We start from the raw sequence: 23460 nt of genomic DNA, 5'->3' as shown, positions 1-23460 counted from the left end.
TATATTCCTCTGTCAACACACCTTTCAAAACGCTTTCATCTATGATATGTGATCAGGCTACTGTACTCCATACTAATCTGTTGTCTCTGCAGTCAAGCTAGCCTATTAAAAGCCCGGGCTGCAGTAATATGACCCATGTGCTGCAATCATTTCAGCAACTCTGTTATTCCAACAAGCAGCTGTTCTATGTTCCTGCTCAGCTTGATTCCCAAAATCCAACCCCCCTCTCCCTCGCCCCCCTGGCATTTTAGAACATGAAGTACAGCACAGTGGAGATACTGTACTGTATGTAATGTTGGCCCCTGTGGCCCCATCCTTCCTTACAGTCTACGAGACGCTGATTGAGAATGACACAGAAGAAACACACTGATAAGCCTGGATGATGTAACCCTAAAATCAAAATCACAATCAATTGAACATTTTACCTCGATTAATGAAAGATTATTTTGTTTTGGGTTTTTTTTTGTTTACTGACAAGGTTTGAACCGCAACTATGCTCAACTATTAAAGATAGGATATTTTTTTCAAATGAAAGAGTGCATATCTTATCTTTATTTGTGAAAATAATTGAAGGAAACACACTGAACTGTTTATGGTTATTTACTGAAACTTTGGGAAATCAAAGCACACATTGCTTGAAATAAAGACATCTTAACTTTGTAAAGCGCCTGCTTTAGAAAGTTAACTAGTCGCAAGTTTGTGGTAAAATGCAGTTGGGTTGTTGACGTCAAAACACTATATGTAGCAGCTGTGAATCCAATAAACGCATTATAAATAATGTTATGTCATTTTTAACTCTTACACTGAAAAAGGCCCGTGTTGAGGATAAGGACCAGCCTGAACCGGAGGTATCAGTCTGAAACAGAGCTCAACAGTCCCACCACAGTGGAATTAGTTATGTTATTAATTTGTTTACAATATTTTCAGGCTTCAACCAGTGCTGCTCAAGCAGAAAGACAGGATCAGGGAAAGAGAGATTTGTTAGGCATTGAAGAAAGAGTAGGAGAGGAGGACAGCATCCAACATTATGTCCTCCTCAGTTTTTGATACTTCATTGTTACGAAAATAAGTAGGCTTAATATTATACACTGTCCACCTCCCCCAGAACTGTGCTCTCTCTCTCTCTCTGTCACATGCACATATTCATTCACTTCTTTACAGCCTTCAAAGCAGCAACTGCCCCTAATGTAGTACACAAATGCACACAGCGGTCTGAGATCAAACCTCCATGGTCTGTAGCTCCTGTCAGAGCTCATGAAGAGAGAAGGAACCAGGCCAGAGTAAACACAGCAGCGTTTCAGAGCGAGGCTACGCTTTGATGAACAGGTGAGAATAACAACAAGTATCATTTTACTCATGAGGTACAATAAACAGGGGATAATCTGTCTAGGGGATGTATGATGCATTTAACAAATGTGCAAATGATTAGAGGCATTTCAACAAGTTCAGTCATGAGGCAAACCTGGGTGAAGGCCAGTTTAATTTCCCTTATTAAAGCCCAGAGCAGTAGGTGTAAATTTCCACTATGTTGTAAAGTTAAAGAATAGTTTGTAGTTTCAGTAATACACTTAAAACGCCCTCGGGCCAAAAGTTAGATTGATACCACTCGGGAGGAGCAGCAGGAAAGTGTACGGAGTGCGGAGTAGATTTTTTTTGTTGCAACGTACTTGCAATAGCATTATGACAGGCAGAATTGCTGCAGCTGTAAGAGCTGACCTAACACTGCTGAAGGAAACACGTTGCACACACACACACACACACACACACACACACACACACAGCCAGAGGCCTGAAAAAAATGGGAGGGGCACGAAGACCTCTTCATGTCAGCAGCATGTGTGTGATCTCTTCCTCCATCAGCCCCCAACCCCCCTTCTCAAACACACACACACACACACACACACACACACACACACACACACACACACACACACACACACACACACACACACACACACACACACAAAGTATCTAGATGACATAAGGACTTCGCCTGAGGTGACCTCAAGGCCAAACTCACCACTAATGTCTTCTGACTAGGGAGCTACAAGAAAGTGCTAACAATGTAGCAATGTAATGGTTAAAACCAGTCAGTACCTCAGCACTTTAACCTCTGTCCTGTAACCCAACTGACCATTTTCCAGGCCGGGCAATGGGACAATATGCCTTGGAAATAGTTCTGGGGACTCTCACTGGTTCAGTACGCCTGGAGGACGGGGGCACAGCTATGGGAAACAGTTTTTTAGCTAAGCAGAAAATACGGCTCGCTCTCACAGAATTCAGACTCAGAAATGAGCTGACCCTTGACACTTGTGACTTGCAGCCATAAAACACTAACCTATGAGAATCTAGGCTTAGGCATATCACAAAATTAGAGATGCACCGATTTTTCTAGGCCGATTCCGATTTCCGATTTTTCATTGAGTTTGAACTGCCGATACCGATTTTAGCCAATTCCGATTTCATGTTTTCTAACCGCTTTCCAGCACACACAAATATTTTTTCTTTAATAGAAAATTTTTTAAAATAATAAAATAAATATAGTCTTGCAGTATAAAGATATTTCTCAAAACACACACGCAGGCCTGTTTGAATGTCAACAGTAACGTTACCTGAAAACATAAACGTCACACAGATGATTTAACGTTACCACTCATTTTACACACAGTTTAGCAACAAAACTAAACACTGGGGGAAGATTAGGCTAGGCTACCACGTCAAGTGAAAATCGGCCTATTCCAGTCACCGGCCGGTCAATCGGTGCATCTCTACACAAAATGAAAATAAAATAATTATACTGCAAGAGACGTTTGGTCATTTTGACAAGGCAGCTTGAGACCTGAGTACTTTGCATTAGGGATCGACCGACACTGGTTTTTAAAGGCTGATACCGATACCGATTATTAGTAGTTAATGAAACAGATTTGTGATTTGGAACAGATATGCATATACGCTGAAAATTAAAGAGAGAAAGATTTTTGGAATGTTCCAACACAGAACTTTGTTTAAATGCTTTAAGTGATTATTTAATAAATTAGAAACTTTCAAAATAACACACAGTCAAAGAGAGTCAGATAGTGTTGGGGGGAACATTAAGTCAGACTCAGTGATGAGTGACAACTGAAGCAGAGGGACAGACACAGAGCTGTAGCAGAGCCAAAGTAGAACACTTTTTAATTCATTAACTTTATCGGTTATCAGGCAAATACAACGCCAAAACAGATCATCTGCAAACGGGCCGATAATCAGCCAGGGCCGATAATCAGTCTATCACTACTCTGCATTACCTGTTGATCTTGACAAACCCATTCTGTACTGTGTTTGGTCTCCAGGAGTTGAGTGAGGATGCCCTTCGCAGAGGTTCCCACACTGAGCTTTTTACGTTCCCAAACAGAGGGGGCTGTGTTCGGGCTCACTAATGGGGGACAGGGCTGATATAAAAAAATAACTTTATGTCTGAACTTCAATATGAAGACATACAGGTGCAAGAGGAGAGAGAGGAGAAGGAAATAAACACCACAGAGCTGTAGTGTATCTGCAGAAGGGGGGATATTAGGCAAATAGTAGTAGGGTTGGGCATCGTTTTGATTTGAACAATTCTGATTCTTCCTTTCGATTCCGGTTCTTATCAATTCTCGGTTCCGATTCATTGAGGGGTGGAGTTGAAACGGGTCACATGCTTATTTCACAGATGAGAGTAAAATTATATTTTGATTCAACGGTGGTTTTTTTTTTTCATAGCACCGCTTACTGTGCTCCATGGCTGCAACACAACAAGCGCCTGGACGCTACGGAACGCAAAACTTGCGCATGTTCAATTTGGAACCAATGATCGAAACATTTTCCAAACAATTCCAATACAGAAACGATTCCATTGGAATTGGAATTTGTACAGTATATTCCAAGTAGGAACCGGTTCTCGATGCCCAATCCTAAATAGTTGTTGTTTTTTATGTCATAACAGGTAGTGCAAACTCGGGTAGGCCTGTAACAATATGATTTAATAATAGTCTAATTGCAATATTTCTTAACTAATCGCCGTTTCTTTGTTTAACCGAAATGAATTGCTAACATTAGCTTAGGTCTTAAGGGGTATGACTCTTGATGGTAATTTGTAATTTTATGTTCATTTAAGAAAAAAGGTTTTTATGATAAGAAAGAGGCGTGGTTTACTTCCTATGCTGTGTACTTGTTGTGTGACATTATCTGGGTCACATGACAGTGATAGAACCAAAAGATGTATCCTGGGATTCATTCAAAACTTTATTTGTTTAAAAAATTAAATACTAAAATAAATATTTAAAGAATTTGACCAAAAGAGGCAATTATGTCGCTAAACGCAATTATTTGTGAGACAAATAATTGTACAGCAACATTTGGAATTGTTACAGCTGTACTCTCTGGTTTACAGAATGCACTTGTGAGCCCACATGATCGATCAAGCAAGCAATCAATCAATCAATCAATCAATCAATTTATATGTCACTTGAAATCATATGAAATACAATTCCAATAAAATTGAATCCTGTCAGTTCTTACAATTTATGTATTAAAAACAGTAAGCACACATACAAAGAGGCAATTTTGTTGCCACACAGAGGAGGAGAAGCCAACTCTAACGGTCATTTGCAGTTAAACTTCCCAGTGTGCAACAGCTACAGATTTCTAGAAGAACTGCTGTGATGCAACAGGAAAGAGGAAGCAGTGACAGCATCACGAGACAGACAGAAACCAGAACACGGTGCAACTGTCTTTACGTTTTTCACTTGAATCTGTCTGTGTGCCTGTCAGTGGTGGAATGTAACTAAGTACATTTCCTCAAGTATTGTTCTTAAGTACTGTACTTGAGTCTTTTCTTTTCGTGCCACTTTCTACTTCTACCCTGCTTTTTACTCCACTACATTCATCTGACAGCTTTACTAGTTACTTTACACATTAAGATTTTTGCACACAAAACACATGTAGTTTATAAAATACGTATTTAATTATAAACGAAACCAGCCAACAATATAACGGCCTACAAGTCCAGCTGAGATGATTAGACCATCAAACACACAACAGTTTGGATCGTTTCCAGGTTCTAAAATGTGAGGATTTTTCTGCATTGAGTACTTTTACTTTTACATGAGCACAGAATACAACATGTAAATGTGCCAGATTTAGCCTTGCAGGCTAACTTTAATCTGCAGCCCCTAGCAGGATGATGGCCTAAAACTGAGTTGGGGTCAGCGGCGCAGCTACCCAGCTGCAGTGCTTCCCCTGTGGGTAAGACAGAGAGGTCAGACGACCTTTATCCTGTCACCAACCACGCTGCAGCGTTACCGGGCTCGTGCCAAGCAAGCAAAAGTGCCCGTAGCATGTTATATTATTATATAAGTAATAAAAATGAAAACAAGTCACATTCTGCATCCAAAGTCCACCCCTTTATCCTGGAGAGTAATGAAAACCACAGAAAGTTAAATCCAGAAAACATGCACTGTTCAATTAAAAGACCTGAAGACTTATATTAGGTATTAGATTAGGTCATTGGGGGAAGGGGAGGGGGGTGTTTAGGGTTAGCTGTGTTGTTCCCACAGACAGAGACATAACAGGCCCACAGACCCATGAACACTAAACTGGTTGCTGCATGCCTAAATATAGTGTGTTAGCAGTGGCTAGGGAATGGCTTGTATCAGCCACGACTAACTGCCGGCCATGGTGGCACAGCAGCGACAGCATGGCCAGTAGGGCCGACGCCGACCAGCGGATGACAGAAGCGCAGGCAGGAGCACCTCGCTCGGATTTATTTTGGTTTGATTGAAACCCACCCGAGATGTCTTTTTCCCAGTCTTGAGCTCGCTCAAGGTGGCAGCATCAATTGCTATGGCAACAAGAAAAGCACTCAAAATTTCCCTTTTCGCTTTGGGATTTCTCTTAAGCTTTGAGGGCTTGCTGGTGCTGCTTACATAAAAACATATTAGGAGGCTGGCTGGCTGTGTGTGGGCGTGAGCACCTCAGCAGTCGTCAGATAAACCCAGTTATTAGGCCTCAATCTGCCTGTGTAACACTCCATATCACATGAACTATTACACTCACATCTCCAAATTAGTCAGGCAGCCTGCCTCCCTCTGTTTCGCTCCCCTCAAGGCAAGCATCTGCCAGCACATTTGTGATTAAAGCTTAGATGAAGGAACTGAGGAACGACTTAAACTGCAATAGAAATAGGCGAAGAAGAGGGTTGGGCGATAGAGCTGGGCAATATGGAAAAAAAATCTGATATCACCATATTCTTGACCAAATACCTCGATATTGCGACGATGTTGTAGGGTTGACAATTGTAAAAATCTTCACAATTGGATTTTAGATCATCTTCAATAATGTAGATTTCATGATTAAAGTGGGTAAAGGAAAATAACGGAACAGCTAGAACAGTCTGGTAAGTTCAGAAAATGACATCACTTGACTGTAATGCAGCCTTTAAAACCAGGAGAATTTGACCAAACAACCGTAAAACAAGCAGAACATAAACTTCAAAATGAGAGCTCATCTCAGTTTTATCATCTAGGGTCGGGCTGTACTGGACTCTCCTGGTGATTTATCTAAACTTTAATATCATTTGTTTAACCACTTTTGTTAATAGGGGTTTTATTTACTCAGGCATAATACACAGTTTATGAAATTGTCATAAAGAACAGGAAAATACATTGATTTCTCTCAAATAAGGTAACACAGACTCCTTGCCTTTACTGTAAGCGGACCGGTCATGCTTACTGTCATTTATAGTCAAAATATATAAATACACTCACCTTAAAAGATTATTAGGAACACCTGTAAGATTTCTCGTTAATGCAATTATCTAATCAGCCAATCACATGGCAGCTGCTTCAATGCATTTAGGGGTGTGGTCCAGGTCTAGACAATCTCCTGAACTCCAAACTGAATGTCAGAATGGGAACAAAAGGTGATCTAAGCAACTTTGAGCGTGGCGTGGTTGTTGGTGCCAGACGGGCTGGTCTGAGTATTTCCCAATCTGCTCAGTTACTGGGATTTACACGCACAACCATTTCTAGGGTTTACAAAGAATGGTCTGAAAAAGGAAAAACATCCAGTATGCTGCAGTCCTCTGGGTGAAAATGCCTTGTTGATGCTAGAGGTCAGAGGAGAATGGGCTGACTGATTCCAGATGATAGAAGATCAACTTTGACTCAAATAAACATTTGTTACAACTGAGGTATGCAGCAAAGCATTCGTGAAGCCACAACACGCACAACCTTGAGGCGGATGGGCTACACCAGCAGAAGACCCCACCGGGTACCACTCATCTCCACTAAAAATATGAAAATGGGGCTACAATTTGCACGAGCACACCAAAATTGGACAATTGAAGACTGTAAAAATGTTGCCTGGTCTGAGGAGTCTCTTTCTGTTGAGACATTCAGATGGTAGAGTCAGAATTTGGCGTAAACAGAATGAGAACATGGATCAGTCATGCCTTGTTACCACTGGGCAGGCTGGTGGTGGTGGTGTAATGGTGTGGGGGATGTTTTCTTGGCACACTTTTAGGCCCCTTAGTACCAATTGGGCATTGTTTAAATGCCACAGCCTACCTGAGCATTGTTTCTGACCATGTCCATCCCTTTATGACCACCATGTACCCATCCTCTGATGGCTACTTCCAGCAGGATAATGCACCCTGTCACAAAGCTCCAATCATTTCAAATTGGTTTCTTGAACATGACAATGAGTTCACTGTACTAAAATGGTCCCCACAGTCACCAGATCTCAGCCCAATAGAACATCTTTGGGATGTGGTGGGACGGGAGCTTCGTGCCATGGATGTGCATCCCCCAAATCTTCATCAACTGCAAGATGCTATCCTCTCAATATGGGCCAACATTTCTAAAGAATGCTTCCAGCACCTTGTTGAATCAGTGCCACGAAGAATGAATGCAGTTCTGAAGGCGAAAGGGGGTCAAACACGGTCTTAGTAGGGTGTTCCTAATAATCCTTTAGGTGAGTGTGTGTATATATATATATATATATATATATATATATATATATATATATATATATATATATATATATATATATATATATAGATAGAGAGAGAGAGAGAGAGAGAGAGAGAGAGAGAGAGAGTTGAGAGGAGAGGCAATAAGGAGTAATGGTAGGAAAAGGGTGCTTTTCTCACACTGAAGGTGGCTCGCTCACCGCATCCTGTGAAATGACTGGCTGAGACAATCAGCCACGAAACCTTCTCATCAGGCAGTGGTACTCAAAGGGCGGCCAGGCGAAAAAAATAAATAAAACTCACCTACGACTGCAGGTTCAGTTCCCAGCTGAAGCCAGGAGGAATGACTGTGTTAGATGGTGCGAACACAATGTCTACTGGTTGGAGACAAATGTAAGTCTAAACGATCTGGTAGGTATTGGGCATCCAAGATTTGGAGGAAAAAGTAAAAGCGGTGAAAAGGAGTCTGCTTTTGCTGGTGAATAGTGATAGTGAAGTGAATTAACTCTTTGCCTGCTCACTGTGGGAGGTGTTTAAGCATGGCAGCCTGTCAAAGGAGGCAAAAAGGTAGGGCTGCAACAAACAGTTATATTCACTGCAGATTGATGTCTATTATTTTTTGTATCGATTAATTCAAGACCAAGATGACGTCCTCAAATGTCTTGTTTTGTCCACAACTCAAAGATATTCAGTTTACTGTCACAGAGGAGAGAAGAAACTAGAACATATTCACAAGCTGCAATCAGAGAAGTTTCATTTTTTTCATAAAACAATTACTCAAACAGATAAACTGATTATCAAAATAGTTGCCGATTAATTTAATAGTTGACAACTAATCAATTAATCGATTAATCTTTGCAGCTCTACAAACAGGTGCTGTTTGGGTAAACAATGTTTCTTTTGAGCTGAAGCACACTAGCCACAAAGCATGTGTACAGACGTGCCCTGTATCAAGGCCTTGTTTTTGTGTTTACACTAAAGGCTGTCTCTGAAAGGAGAGACAGGGGAACTCCCTCTGAGTAAACTAAAAAGGACTGGAACATGAGACCTACAGCGGGCCATCCCCATCAGCTGGGACTGTCCTCTGGTCCCATTCAAACAGGCACAGGGATTTAACATATACATACACGAATACAAAACGTGCATGTGATTGGTTAGATTTAATCATGACTGTCACGATTGGAAATCAGAATTTAATTTGTTCCTAATAATGAAAATAATATATAGCTCACATTGCACCAATGCCCTACCAGATATTGCACATCCTTCACTAACCATAATGTTGAGTGAGTTCTGCAAAGATTGCCAATACTAAAATTCCGCACATTCAAGATAGGGCTGCACAATTAAACCTTTTTTTTAAATCGTTATCAACTTGCGTTATAAACACATTGCGAAAGGCTGCAAAATATATTACTGCAAAAGACAAATTTTTGAGTTCGATGAAAGAGTATCAGTCGATCATGTCACTGTCATTCTTCTTATTGGTGCCTATTACTGCAAGTTGGTGCCTATTACTGCAAGTTCAATTCAATGTTAAATTTGTTCAATAAAATAATGTTGGAAATTATTTTTTGTTTCTTTTTTTTTAATTAAACAAGCAATTTGTTGTATTTTAGAAGCACACTTAAAGCAGCAGAAAAGCAGAACTAAGTACACTTTGCTATCTGTTTATTTATCGCATGTAATATCATTAATGCGATATTCAACAACGTTATGTTATATCCCATATTTTCCTCATATCGTGCAGCCCTAATTTAAGTAATATCAGTACTTGCCTGAGATAAGTAATGTGTCATAGCAAACATGTATTTGCCCATTTGTCAAAGTGAAGTTATTGTGTATACAGTAGTTGCGGTTTGGCAGCTGACTGTGGACTCTGGATGTGGGAGCATCCTTGAACCGAGCAGTGAATGCCTGCAGCTACATTCAAACATGACAACAGTTTCTTATCATAACCAAATGAAAAGCAGGAACCCTAACCTTTAAAGTTATGCTGTGCTTTGGAAATTTCTAATCGGTAATGTAAAATATACATAAAGAGACAGTTAAAGGGATAAAATGCCCAAAACACAATTCTTTACGGTTGCTTTCCCACCTGAGCAGTTTGCTCTGTTTTAACCAAACACTGGAGCGTTTCGTCGGGTTCTTGTAAAATACTAAAAACACTTGGGGTGGGAATCACCAGAGGCCCCACGATACGATATTATCACGATACTTACAGTACAGGCCAAAAGTTTGGACACACCTTCTCATTCAATGCGTTTCCTTTTTATTGTCATGACTATTTACATTGTAGATTCTCACTGAAGGCATCAAAACTATGAATGAACACATGTGGAATTATGTACTTAACAAAAAAGTGTGAAATAACTGAAAACGTGTCTTATATTTTAAATTCTTCAAAGTAGCCAGGCACCTGTGAAGTGAAAACCATTTCAGGTGACTACCTCATGAAGCTCATTGAGAGAACACCAAGGGTTTGCAGAGTTATCAAAAAAAACAAAGAGTGGCTACTTTGAAGAATCTAAAATATAACATTTTTTCACATGTTTTCACTTATTTCACACTTTTTTGTTAAGTACATAATTCCATATGTGTTCATTCATAGTTGTGATGCCTTCAGTGAGAATCTACAATGTAAATAGTTATGAAAATAAAGAAACACATTGAATGAGAAAGTGTGTCCAAACTTTTGGCCTGTACTGTATGTCACGGTACACTATTATTGAGCTTTTAAACATATCGCGATATTTTGCAATTCATTATCTTTTTTCCAATTTCAGATTATGTCCCCAAAGCAAAACTTTGTCAACATCTGTTTTATCTTAAAAAAAAAAAGAAAAATCTAGTCGATTGAAAAAGCAATTGATCTTATTGTTCTAGTGTCAAAAGATTAAATTCTCATGTGCAATTTATATAATAAAAGATTGATACTTGGCGTCTGTGTATCAATACAGTATCTCCACGGAAAATAGTGCGATACTTTGCACTCGTAGTGGGTGCATTTCTATCCAACAAGATATTAAACAAGCTAGGTAACGCTGCATTATATTACACTAACATAGCAACCTTTTTTGTCATGACTAATTCATTAATTGCTCAGCATCATTTCTATTTGAGAAAAGAAAAACTTGAACAGCCTTGAACAGCCCACTTACTACATTCCACAACTAATGTTACTGTAGCGAATCCAGCTACCAGTATGTTCTCTCATTCTCTCCCGTGGTCCCCCCATAGACAGTATATGAACTGGACCACCAGATCCCGTGTCTCTGTACGGAGACCAGTGAAGGATATTAGAAGCACTCTTCCGGTGCTGCCTGAGCATTACCGAGCAGCCTCCAACTGAGCTAGAAGACGTAGATGTGACGTGAACAACGTGTCTGAAAGTGTGAAGTCTTCTGGTAGCTGTGCCAAGAGAAATCTCAATCATTCCCAATCTTACAGAGACGGAGAGTGTACGTATATGTAAGGACATAACATGGGCACAGGCTAATTATTGATCACTAACATGCTAGTTAACATTAGTAATTAAACCTAAACAGCTAATGGAAGTCCAAACTGCGTGAGAGCTTCTGCTGTACTGTACGGTAATTTCTCTACTGTGCGACAATAAGTCGCTTGGTTATTAGGGTTGGGTACCTTTCGCATCTGAACCAATACCACTACCGATACCGGTACCTGGAATTCGGTTCCGGTACCCAACGGTACTTTTTTCGGTACTTTCCCTCTGTAATTACACATATATACACATACATACACATATACATATATGTGTATATATATATATGTGTATATATATGTGTATATACATATATATATATATATATATATATATATATATATGTATATATATATATATATATATATATATATATATATATATATATATATATATATATATATATATATATATATATATATATATATATATATATATATATATATATACACACACACACATATATATATATATATATATATATATATATATATATATATACATACATATACATACACATACATACATACATACATACATATATATATATATATATATATATATATATATATATATATATATATATATATATATATATATATATAAACGCTGCGTTGTATTGATCAGATGAAAGGCGGCCGGCCTTCCTCCATGCCGCCAGTGCCCAGAGCTCCAGCGGTGAAAAGTCCGGCGGACAGCATCTGCACGTACTGCCCGCACAGACACGGGCTCGGCCAAGCTTCAAACTCATAGTGGGAGCAGTAGCCTACCGGAGGGGAATTGGAAAGCAAGCAATGATGCGGGAAATAAGGGCAAACTTTTCAAAAAATCTGCTCTAACCTGCATCCAAAATCCACCCGCTTGTACTCCCCACTCAGTCCCTCGCACTCCACTCACATGCTCGGCACTAGATTAATTAGAAATAGGCACGTATATGAAAGGGCGTAACTTTGGGTTCAACATTGGTGGGGTTAAGATCTCCACTTATCTTGCGAGGCAGCTTGTTTCATCATTGGGGGAGCAAATTCATGGGCCCCCCACCTGGGAAATTTGGAGCATAACAAACACTTGTATTCTCTCCTGTATTCTGGTGAATTTTTCTGCAACAATGTGTGCCTTTTCTGCATCAACTTATGGTGCAAATGTGTTTATGTAAATATTATTAGTATTAATTAAAGGTGCAATATGTAATATTGTGTGTAATACTGGCAGCTAGTGGTTAAAATAGTTATAAATAAGCCAACTCTGCGTCCTTTTGGGCTCTAAGCTGTCTCCATCTTTCAAATACATCTCCAATATTTACCGGGGGGTTGTTACGTCTCTGGTCACGCAACTGTTAGAAACATGCTGTTTTCATTTTTTTATGTCATGTAGAATCTATCTCCGTTGATCCTGTTCATTTGTTTGCTGCTTTCATGGCTGTACTACCGTTACATCTGTAGCGCGCTGGGTTTACGTTTTTACAGGTATATCTGGCAACCCGGCCTGCCTGTCAAACTGGGCCGTTGATAACAACACACAGATCAAAACATAAACATAAATTCCGTCACGGAATGTAAATTTCAAAAAGAAAAAAAAATGAAATTAGCATTGTTGTCAGAAAAGATAGTATTTCAGTTTAACATGTTTCCTTAATATCTGATGAGGCATTGGTGTCATTTTTTGATTTATTACAGTACAAATATTACATATTGGACCTTTAATTATTCTCCTGTATTGTTTATAACTCTGCATTTTCAAAACATCACACGTGTTTCTGGATGTTTTTTAAACAGTTCATTTTTTGTATTGATCATTATGATAAGATATTTGGTGGGGTTGCACTGGCCAGTTTTGATTATTGGTGGGGTTGTAACCCCCCCCTCTCCCGCCCCCTTCCCCTCCCCCCCCCCCGCGCGCCCCCCTTTAAGTACGCCAGTATCTACACAGAAGGCTTTCTGAGTTCAGTACTGAGACTTATTCCGCACCAGAGGACATAAGTCTCTCAAAGAGATACTGAAGACCGGGTTTACAAGTGGCAGAATCTCAATGACTATAAACGACAGCTTATTAAATATAAGACATAATGGTGCTGGGGTTCCAAGCAGCGTCTGGTTAGTCGTTCAGATGTCTACTAAAACATTTTATTGTGTCTGTTGGCTTCAAATACCCAACAATGCCAACCAAACACAGCTTTCAGGATGAGCCAGCATCCTTTACTGCAGCCTATAAATCCAAGTATTCCTCACAATAAAGCGACTGATAGCTATTTAATAAGTGAGAGCAGCGAGTTCACGTCACCACTCGGTGCCCCCCCACCAACATGCCAGTTCCAAAACCTGAGGTGGAGGAACACTGTATCCTTTCCCCCCCCCACACTTTTCCTGCCCCCGAACAAACTTGCAAGGATAAGAGCTTGTTAATCCAGAGGTGAGATGAATGGCAGCACTGTGTGTGTGTGTGTGTGTGTGTGTGTGTGTGTGTGAGCAGGAAGGAGGGCAGGCGGGGACCGCAGACGCAACTCAACTCAGCACAAAGACTGGCTCAGTGCTGCTGCTGTCACACACGGGGAAAGGCTGTATACAGGAAAAAGCAACAGCAGAGCAGTGACAGGGCACATGTGAGCCAGATATTTGCCTTTAGTTAGCTCGCAGTAGAGCTGCAAAGATTAACCGATTAGTAGTCAACTATTAAATTAATTGCCAACTATTTTGATAAATCGATGAATCGGTATAAGTCATCTCACCGACCCCCAGCCTCTTAAATGTGAATATGTTCTAGTTTCTTCTCTCCTCTGTGACAGTAAACTGAAAATCTTTGAGTTGTGGACAAAACAAGACATTTCAGGACGTCATCTTGGGCTTTGGGAAACGCAGATCCACATTTTTCACCATTTTCGGACATTTTATAGACCAAACTACTATCTTTTAATCAAGAAAAGAACCGACAGATTAATCCACACAGCAAATAATTAAAATTTAGTTGCAGCCCTAGTTAGCAGTACCCAGTATTAAAGTTACAATGTCAAATGGGGTGGCAGTATCTCATTCCCAAATGGGATTAATAAATAGTTCTTCTTCTTAAACGCTTCCATTGCCTTTTGCCAGAGTATCCGAGGGACTTCACCACTGGCTTTTATTTTGAAAATGTATAAATAATTATACAGCTAACACACATGACAAAGTTGACCCTGGTGGGGTCAGCAGGCCTGTAACAATTATAACATAATTGTCCAGTTGTCAATTTTTTTACATAATCACAGTTTCTTTGTTTAAAAAGGAGAATTCCGGCCAATTTTTACGTTAATCTTGATCGCTATAAATATGCGTGTACTTTCGATTGGAAAAACCCCGACCTGAATCGGTGCAGGTAACACGGCGTAGCTGCAGCTACGTGTACGAGCTTCCACTGAGCTAAAACAGCAGTTGTCGGGGCAGGTTTTAGAGTGCCTTTGTGCCTCTTAACAGACATAAAATGCAATTAAAATGTCTGTGCCACGTGAACAGGGCCCTTACGTGACAACAACATGCGTTTTCAACTCAGACACTGTTTAAATTCACCTACCCTGGTCCCTGTCTCGATCCTGCCGGTAGCTGCTAGCTGCTAGCTGCTGTCCGGTGAGTGTGTTCAGCCAGGCTTCTGTGATAATCATCCCGACAACAATCCACGGAGCGGCGGTGCTGTGGCTATGTCCTCCAGAGGACAGGTCATGCCTTTGCGACAAAAATTGAAGTTTATTCCCCTCAAAAATAGGTAATTGAGCACTGTAGTGGTTATGACCATATCAGTGACTATGTAACTACATGGAAACGGGCTAAATGATGTCTTTGGCTTGCACAGTGATAGCGTTAAAGAAGGTAGCTGTAGTCTTGCGCTGAAGTCCCGTTGTAGCAGGAAAAGGGAAACAGAGTGCAGATCGCTCTGCACTACCGTTTTTTTAGGGGGGAATAAACTTCAAGATGTGACATGACCTGTCCTCTGGAGGACATAGCCAGATCACCGCCGCTCCGTGGATTGTCGTCGGGATGATTATCACAGAAGCCTGGCTGAACACACTCACCGGACAGCAGCTAGCAGCTAGCAGCTACCAGCAGGATCGAGACAGGGACCAGGGTAGGTGAATTTAAACAGTGTCTGAGTTGAAAACGCATGTTGTTGTCACGTAAGGGCCCTGTTCACGTGGCACAGACATTTTAATTGCATTTTATGTCTGTTAAGAGACACAAAGGCACTCTAAAACCTGCCCCGACAACTGCTGTTTTAGCTCAGTGGAAGCTCGTACACGTAGCTGCAGCTACGCCGTGTTGCCTGCACCGATTCAGGTCGGGGTTTTTCCAATCGAAAGTACACGCATATTTATAGTGAACAAGATTAACGTAAAAATTGGCCAGAATTCTCCTTTAACTGCAATTAAATGCTAACATTAGCTAAGGTAGCTAGGAAGAGTTATGACTGTTGATGGTAATTGTAAATGTTGTAAATGTTGAGCTAAAGCTATGCTAGTTGTTGGCACTTGACACATTCATAACAAAACTGACTAGAGAGGAAACAGTTAGAAAAGCTGTTTTATGCTAATAAAAGGGCCCAGGATTACTTCATAGGCTGTGTACCTGTGTTACTACATTATCTGGGTCACATGACAGTGATAGAACCAAAAGATGTATCCTGGGATTCATTCAAAACTTTAATTTGTTTAAAAAGGTAGTACATAAATAAAAAAAATCATAATACCAATCGCAATTATTTCTGAGACAATAAATTGTACAGCAACATTTGGAATTGTTACAGCTCTAGTTGTTAGTTCTTTGTGTTACAATGTAACACACACAATGTCACCTGGAGGCATGTGTGTTAGAGAGCGGAACAAGTTGAAGGTGAAATATCACTTTGAGCATCAAAGCCAATGTAATCTGCTGTGTGGGCATGTCAAACAGAGGATAACTGGATGCTGCGAGGGCAGGATCCTGAGCCAATTTGCTCCTCTGACCTGCCCCTAATGTGTCGGCTCAGACGAGACTGATAAGGAAAGGACTTTTTTTTATTGCCTCCTGAAAGCAGTGGATGGTGAAATTGAACTTGTGTGACTAATCCAAATGTATTCAGCTGTTCAGGCAGAACAATATCAGTATCAGTCCCACTGATCCTCATGGCACGTGCCCACACACACAGACACACACAAGAGAAACAAATGACCATAGTGCATTTTAACCATATAAAGGACATGTGTCAAACTCAAGGCCTGCGGGCCAAATCCGGCCCCTTGCAGAATTTGATCCGGCCCGCATAGCAATTTAGGTTCACAATAAATGAAGGCCTGGCCCACCTACTTTTTGTAGCTTTTTCAATGTTTTGTTGCTTTTTTCTTTGATGGCTAAGTTACTTTTTGCTGACTTTTTTGGGTCCGATTCTTCATTTTATTCTACAGACTAAACTATACAGCAAAGAAACACACAGGTTTCTTTTTTACTATGTGACAACCCCTTCATTGTAATCCTTGTTCTCCTGCTCCCTGGTGATAAAAAGGTAGAGGAGTGTTTTGCAGGTGGCCCGTGGAAAGCAAGCACATCTTAGTTCTAATGTATGCAAGAAATGTAGAGGTTCAAAAACAGTTAGTAGAGCAGCAGATGAGACGATGTGCTAAACCCTTGGTTGTGTAACAACGAATCCATGCTTACATAATATTTCAAAGAGTATGATGTTTTATTTTCAGAATTCACAGAGCTACTATGCCTTTACTTGCATTGCATTATGTTTATCTTACTAATTGTCAGCCTATCACTCATGATTACAAATACCCTGTTCCCACACTGACAAGATCATTTAAGATACAGTTGGCTCTGGTTTTATGTTAAAATAATTTTCACCATAAAGCAGCACAGCAGGAGCGAAGAACACCCAGTCCATCTTAAACGAGATTATGCAAATTTGCTATTTGGGATATTCTAGTGTCTGCTATCATTGGGTTAGGGGATTCAGTCTGTTTTGTTAGGTATCAGTAAAGGTCTGTGGCAAGGACAAACAAGGCAGCACCCTTCCCTGGGGGCCCGTAGACTAGTGTGTGTTTAAACTTATTTTAACCACCTATGTTACTAGGTTAAACACGAGTGGTTCAAATGTGGAGGGGGGGGATAAGACAGGCCCGGTTGGTTATGGTCACTTTTATGACTTCAGTACATTTCAGTTTGTCACTTCCTTCGGCTGCGAACAGTGATTATTGAGCACTACATTTACAAAAATCTGGTATAACCCTTGTTGTCTCCCAAGTCAATATTGAAAATGAACACTTTTTTGACCCCTTTTTAGATGTTTTTGTTGCCCACCTGACCTTAGTGGTCCCTAATAATGTATCTGAAGTCTCTTTTATATAGGCCTTAGTGGTCCCCTAATACTGTATCTGAAGTCTCTTTTATATAGACCTTAGTGGTCCCCTAATACTGTATCGGAAGTCTCTTTTATATAGACCTTAGTGGTCTCCTAATACTGTATCTGAAGTCTCTTTTATATAGACCTTAGTGGTCCCCTAATACTGTATCTGAAGTCTCTTTTATATAGACCTTAGTGGTCCCCTAATACTGTATCTGAAGTCTCTTTTATATAGGCCTTAGTGGTCCCCTAATACTGTATCTGAAGTCTCTTTCCCGAAATTCAGCCACTAGAGCCAGTCCCACAAAATGAGAAGCAGAGAAAGGAAAGGTAACCTTGCTCCTTATGACCTCATAAGGAGAAGATTCCAGATCGGCCCATCTGAGCTTTCATTTTCTCAAAGGCAGAGCAGGATACCCAGGGCTCGGTTTACACCTATCACCATTTCTAGCCACTGGGGACCATAGGCAGGCCGGGGGAACTCATATTAATGTTAAAAAACCTCATAAAGTTACATTTTCATGCCATGGGACCTTTAAAAAAACTGAAATTATGAATTATTTTTGAGTTATACTTACATACATATGTTGAGTGGATAATCACAGACACGCACGGTAAAACAAACGGCGTAAATTTGACCCGAGCGCAACATGAGGGCTAAAGAAACATTGATACATATGCTTCAGAGTTTTTCCACAGCGCTAAATGTGAACCACAACTTGCTTTATAATCAGCTGGACATGGATATCATCTTATTCTGTAGCTAAAAAAACATGACAGCGAGGCTCTCAGCTACAACAACTGTCATATCAGCAGACCAGTGCAACTTTCAAGGCCACTGACCATCACAGCGGCATTCATCACAGTAGAGAGAGAGAGTAAAGGCTTGAGAAGGAGTTTAGTACCTCCATTTGTCCAGTTCCAGCTCAATGCCACAGATAAAAGTACAAGTCCAAGGACACTTGTGCGCGTGAGTCAATACTTTCATAAGATATGTAAATTTGCATTTTTAACTTAACCTTTTAGCAAAAGTGTAGACCAAAGTGGAAATCCAATGGTGTCTCACAGTAAGTTACGGCCCTAATAAAAAAGGATAAGGAAAGTCATCATTGAACTGGATGACCCCCATGGTGGTCATTGACATCATTACAAAACCTCTTTGACCACCAAGTGTGGAAAGGCCTCATAAAGAAAGGGGGCTGAATTGATGTCTGAAACACTTTCACACCACAACAAATGTAATCCTCCTCTGTAAGGAATTATGACACGACAGATAGAAAGGAGAGACTATATATAATCTTTAACAGCCGTCGGACATTGTGTAAAAAGTTCATTTAAAGTGCTCATATTATGCTTTTTCCCCTTTCCTTTATTGTGTTACAAATATTTTTGTGCATGTTATAGGTTTTCAAAGTGAAAAATCCCAAAGTCCCCCCCCGCCCCCAAAGGGACTTACCATCTCTAACAGAAAACACTGTTCACAAACTGCTCCAAAGAGCTCTATTGTAGTCCAGCCTTTACTTCAGAGACAAACGTGGTCACTTTAACACACGTTATAATGCTCGCCTAGCTGTTAGCGTGGTACGCCCTCATACTCTGCTTCTGACTGGCTAGTAGTCCTTACCTAGGTACTGCACATGTGCAACTACCAACAAAGATGGAACAGAAGTGAGATCTCTCACTCTGTAGCTAAAACAGAGAGCTCAACACACAGGGTGAAAACAGGAGCTGCAGCAATGTGCAGTACAACAAATGTATGGTGTTTGTTGAAAATTAAACCACGTAAACCTATTCTGGTAAACCTCTAAATACAATTATGAACCTGAAAATGAGCATAATATGAGCACTTTAAAGCAGAGATCTTCAACAGGGGGTCCTCAGAGTTTTTAAAGTTTCTTATTTCAAAAATTAAAATAAATCTGAAAATATACATTAATATGAATGCAAAATTTCAATACAAAAGATGAATTGGCCTATTGGTGGAATCAAATGATTTACACATTGAAGATAAGCTTAGGTAACTACGGTAGCCATATAGTTAAGCTTAAAGGAGTCACTGTGCCTTCCAGATGGATGTTTAACATTATAACATGATGCATAAATAATTTCTTTTCATCCATTATGCCCAGTTTAAAATGCAACTTAATTGTATACAATATGTGCGTATATACCATCTCTCTTTCAGCTTAGGGTTCCCTGGCCTAAAAGACGTTGAAGACCTCTGATTTAAAGGATAGCCTTATTTACAATAATTGTGATTCCAAATGTAGGCTACTACAACTCTAGATAAGAAAATGTTGCCCATGACGCACAACAGTTAAGATAAAGGGATGTTTGTCAGATGGGAATCTGGGATGTAAAACAAACTCCTCCTTGTCAAATGCTGGAAATTGGACAGAAATACCAGCTCCTCTAATTCAGTTGAAGCAAATAATCGAATTTAGGATGTCCAGATGTCCAGCTAAGGCCCGGTCACACATTCCACACAGTCCAGCACTTAAAAAGTGCTACATTTTGTTGTGAAAGCAATTGGAATCATTGCAATCAGTGCATTCACTAGCAGCTGTGATGTGCATCTGTCCATTCCTCTGTGTGGAATTCAACTTTGACACTCAGATTAGCACCATTGACCAAAAGCAAACTGTCTTTACAGTGCTGACCTTTGAGGTAACAGGGTGCCAGAGAGTGTGTTGGAGGATGCTGTCGTAGCTTAGCTGTGTTCCACTTTTATGTAACACACTAACCCTTGTCTGTTAACTGCTCCATTAAAGAGACATGATTTAAAGAAAGTTAGACAGTCAATGGCACAGATACTTCTTCTGAATACAGTGAATAAACTTAGTGTCCCCTTAGCTAGTAACTTTAATGGGTAATTTCTGTATTTTTCAACCTGGACGCTATGTTCCCATGCATCGGTGTATAAGTGACTGATGTGGACAAAAATCTTTGAAATTGGTCCAGTATTGAACGAGAACACTGTAACTGGTAGCAGCGAACCGGGCTGCAATGTAATCCTATAGGGAAAATGCGCCCATCCACTAAAAGTGCTCGTTTTGCCACTAACAGACTCTGATTATTATTCTAAGTGTCTGACAACATTATGGAAAGGAACCCTACAAAGATAGACCTTTTTTGTTAAAGAGTAAGATCCTTTTTTGTTTAACATGAAACAGCTCCGAAATCACCATCGCCAAAATCACCAGACTCCGTGTAAATAATCAGGACTTTTAGCATACAGAGCCAGCATATTTCCACATGTAAATGGGTGAATTAAGGGTTTATTTCACCTAAACCAGAGTGGTGATTGTTGGAACAGTGGAAAGATGAACCAAGACGGCTTTTAATAGTTTAATAGTTTAATATTTTGTTTCTGTCAACTTTGAATGAGGTGTGTTTAACGCTGATGAAGTTACTGTTTATTGATAAGGAGTCTGGTGGGTTTGGCAATAGTGATTTCAGGGCTGTTTCTTCCTCTGTAGTGACCCTTTCCATAATGTTGTACTGTAATGTTGTACACTTAGAATAACAATCTGAGCATGTCAGTGGCAAAAACAGCTCTTTAAGTGGCTGTAAATTGAAGATGCGCAATTGCCCATTAACGTTACATTGCAGCTTGTTTTGCTTGCTGAATACTGGACCAATTTCAAAAATTGTTGTTTCCATCAGTCAGACAGAAATAGACACAAAAACATAGGGAAATAAGGTTCAGTTTGAACAACCGAAGGTACCCTTTAAGTACCTTTAAATAAAAAGATGTACAATCCTAAGAATAAAATGCCAGAGGGAGTAAACAGCACAGGGGAAATACAAAAAAAAGCTCAGAGGAGCACTAGCATGTGCTTAGTAGTGTGTTTAGCCATTAGCTTGCCGGCTATGGTAGTTCACCGAGTAGCACTAGGAGTAGTCCTTACATCACCAAGCTCCTAGCACTTACTATTTCACTATTCATTTGGCTGTGCTACTGACTGGGCCTATAGTCTGAAACTGCCCCTGAAAAGCAGCATGTTTTCTAACAGTGGTAACAGATAATTATAGTTATTTTGACAAAACGAAAATCCCAATTTCAAAAGCGTCTTCACTAAACATCAACAAACAGATGACACGTATCAGGCACATAAACTCTTCGAGTTGTCCTGTGCACCATTTGATACACAAGCTGCCCTAAGGATACTTTCCAAATAAAAGTCATCAGAGCTGCTTGGTTTAAGTGCAAAAGCTCAAACAGCGCATCACCACCCCTCCTCTTTTTATGACCACTCCTCCACACACACACACACACACACACACACACCCCACCCACACACCAAAAAAAGATGGTGCTCTAGAGTCCGCATGTGTCTACACTTCCTTCCTCTCAGAGATTGTCATGATGCCACAATAACAAGTCACACGCGGGAAATCAACTGCAGCTGGTTGGCAAGCCAAGAATGATGAAGAGCAGGCAGGAAAACTAAAGATGTTCCTGATTCTTGACCTTTAGGAGACAACAGACTCGGAGTTTATGTTTTTAACAGTGAAGTTGTGAACCCTACCTCACCACTGAGGGCCTCATAAATGCAGAAGTCAATGAACAAACACCAGTCCTGGACGGTTACTAGTAGTCGTAGTGAAACTGCAACTGTAACCCCCAGAGTTGATCATGTTCAACCTTAAATGTAAGCTCCACTGCACACACAAAGACTCCTGCACGGTCATCACGAAAACTAGAGTGGCAAAGTGATGGGTTGAAAACAAGTCGAAAATAACATCCAAGCATCGCATCGCGTGTTTGTGTCCTTTTGGAGTGTTTGTGTGTGAAACGAGTTCTGGAACGGCATCAACAGGTGTGCAGAGAGCTTCGCAGCTACATGCAAATGATGAAAAATAAACTTACACAAAGGCGTGGTAGATGAACGCCCAGGTTCTCGGTCTCTCCAGCACGTTGTACAGGTAGTTTTGGAGGCGCCGGTAGCGCACGTTTCTCCGGCCGCTGTGCGCGCTGTATATGAGCGGCTTCCCCAGCAGGCTTAGCCGGGCTCCCTGCTTCCCTCTCAGGCTCTCGGAGCCTCCGGCAGCACCTGCTGCGGTGGAGGCTGACAGCAAACCGTCTCCCGCGTTGTTCATCATCCTCCGTCCGGACTCTACATCTTTCAAGCCGTAGCCTTCGCTACGGTGCCCCGGCGACGTCCTCATCCAGAGCCCGGTGCCGCTTTCGTCTCCACTGTGGTTCCGGGGCATGGCATCACCAAAGCGGGCATCAAGTGCGCCGAGGTCTCTTCAAGCATGCGCGTCGTGTGCTGGGAGCAACGTGCCCTGGACGAACAAAACACTACACGCGCGAGACGCAGTCTAACAGGCGCTGTGAGCGGAACCGTTGCCAGAGCCAGGCACGCTGTTTACCGTCCCACTTTGACTGGCCCCCGCCCCTCTTTCCTCATGCATCAACCTCTTCGCGAGCCATTTACGCCGCCACCGCCGCCGCGCGTAAAGGTATCCGCGCGCCTGTCCCGTGCACGCATGCTGTCCAATGTGACAAAATAACAAAGATATATACAGTGTGTGTCCGGTAGAGCTATTTGTGGCATTCAATTTTCTTCCCAGCGCGCTTTGTTACCGCTTGTTGCTTCAACACACGCTGCGCGTG

General features: G+C 40.9%; 1 protein-coding gene across 7 annotated transcripts in view; it reads right to left on the bottom strand.

The window, feature by feature from the left end:
• Positions 1-23460, bottom strand: part of LOC114565998 (potassium voltage-gated channel subfamily KQT member 5) — a 202048-nt gene extending 178588 nt beyond the window's left edge. For 5 of the 7 annotated variants that reach the window (XM_028594362.1, XM_028594346.1, XM_028594369.1 and 2 more), the window contains exon 1: positions 22711-23459. In XM_028594362.1, coding sequence (XP_028450163.1) covers positions 22711-23054 — 344 coding nt within the window. In that variant the 5' untranslated portion in view covers positions 23055-23459. Of the gene's footprint in view, positions 1-22710 lie in introns of all 7 variants that reach the window. The other 2 variants (XM_028594341.1, XM_028594377.1) reach the window with 2 other exon arrangements.

The sequence above is a fragment of the Perca flavescens genome, chromosome 2, assembly GCF_004354835.1.
Source record: "Perca flavescens isolate YP-PL-M2 chromosome 2, PFLA_1.0, whole genome shotgun sequence".
Classification (NCBI taxonomy): Eukaryota; Metazoa; Chordata; class Actinopteri; order Perciformes; family Percidae; genus Perca; species Perca flavescens.
Note: the sequence above shows the minus strand (reverse complement) of the source record. Positions and strands in the feature narration are given on the sequence as shown.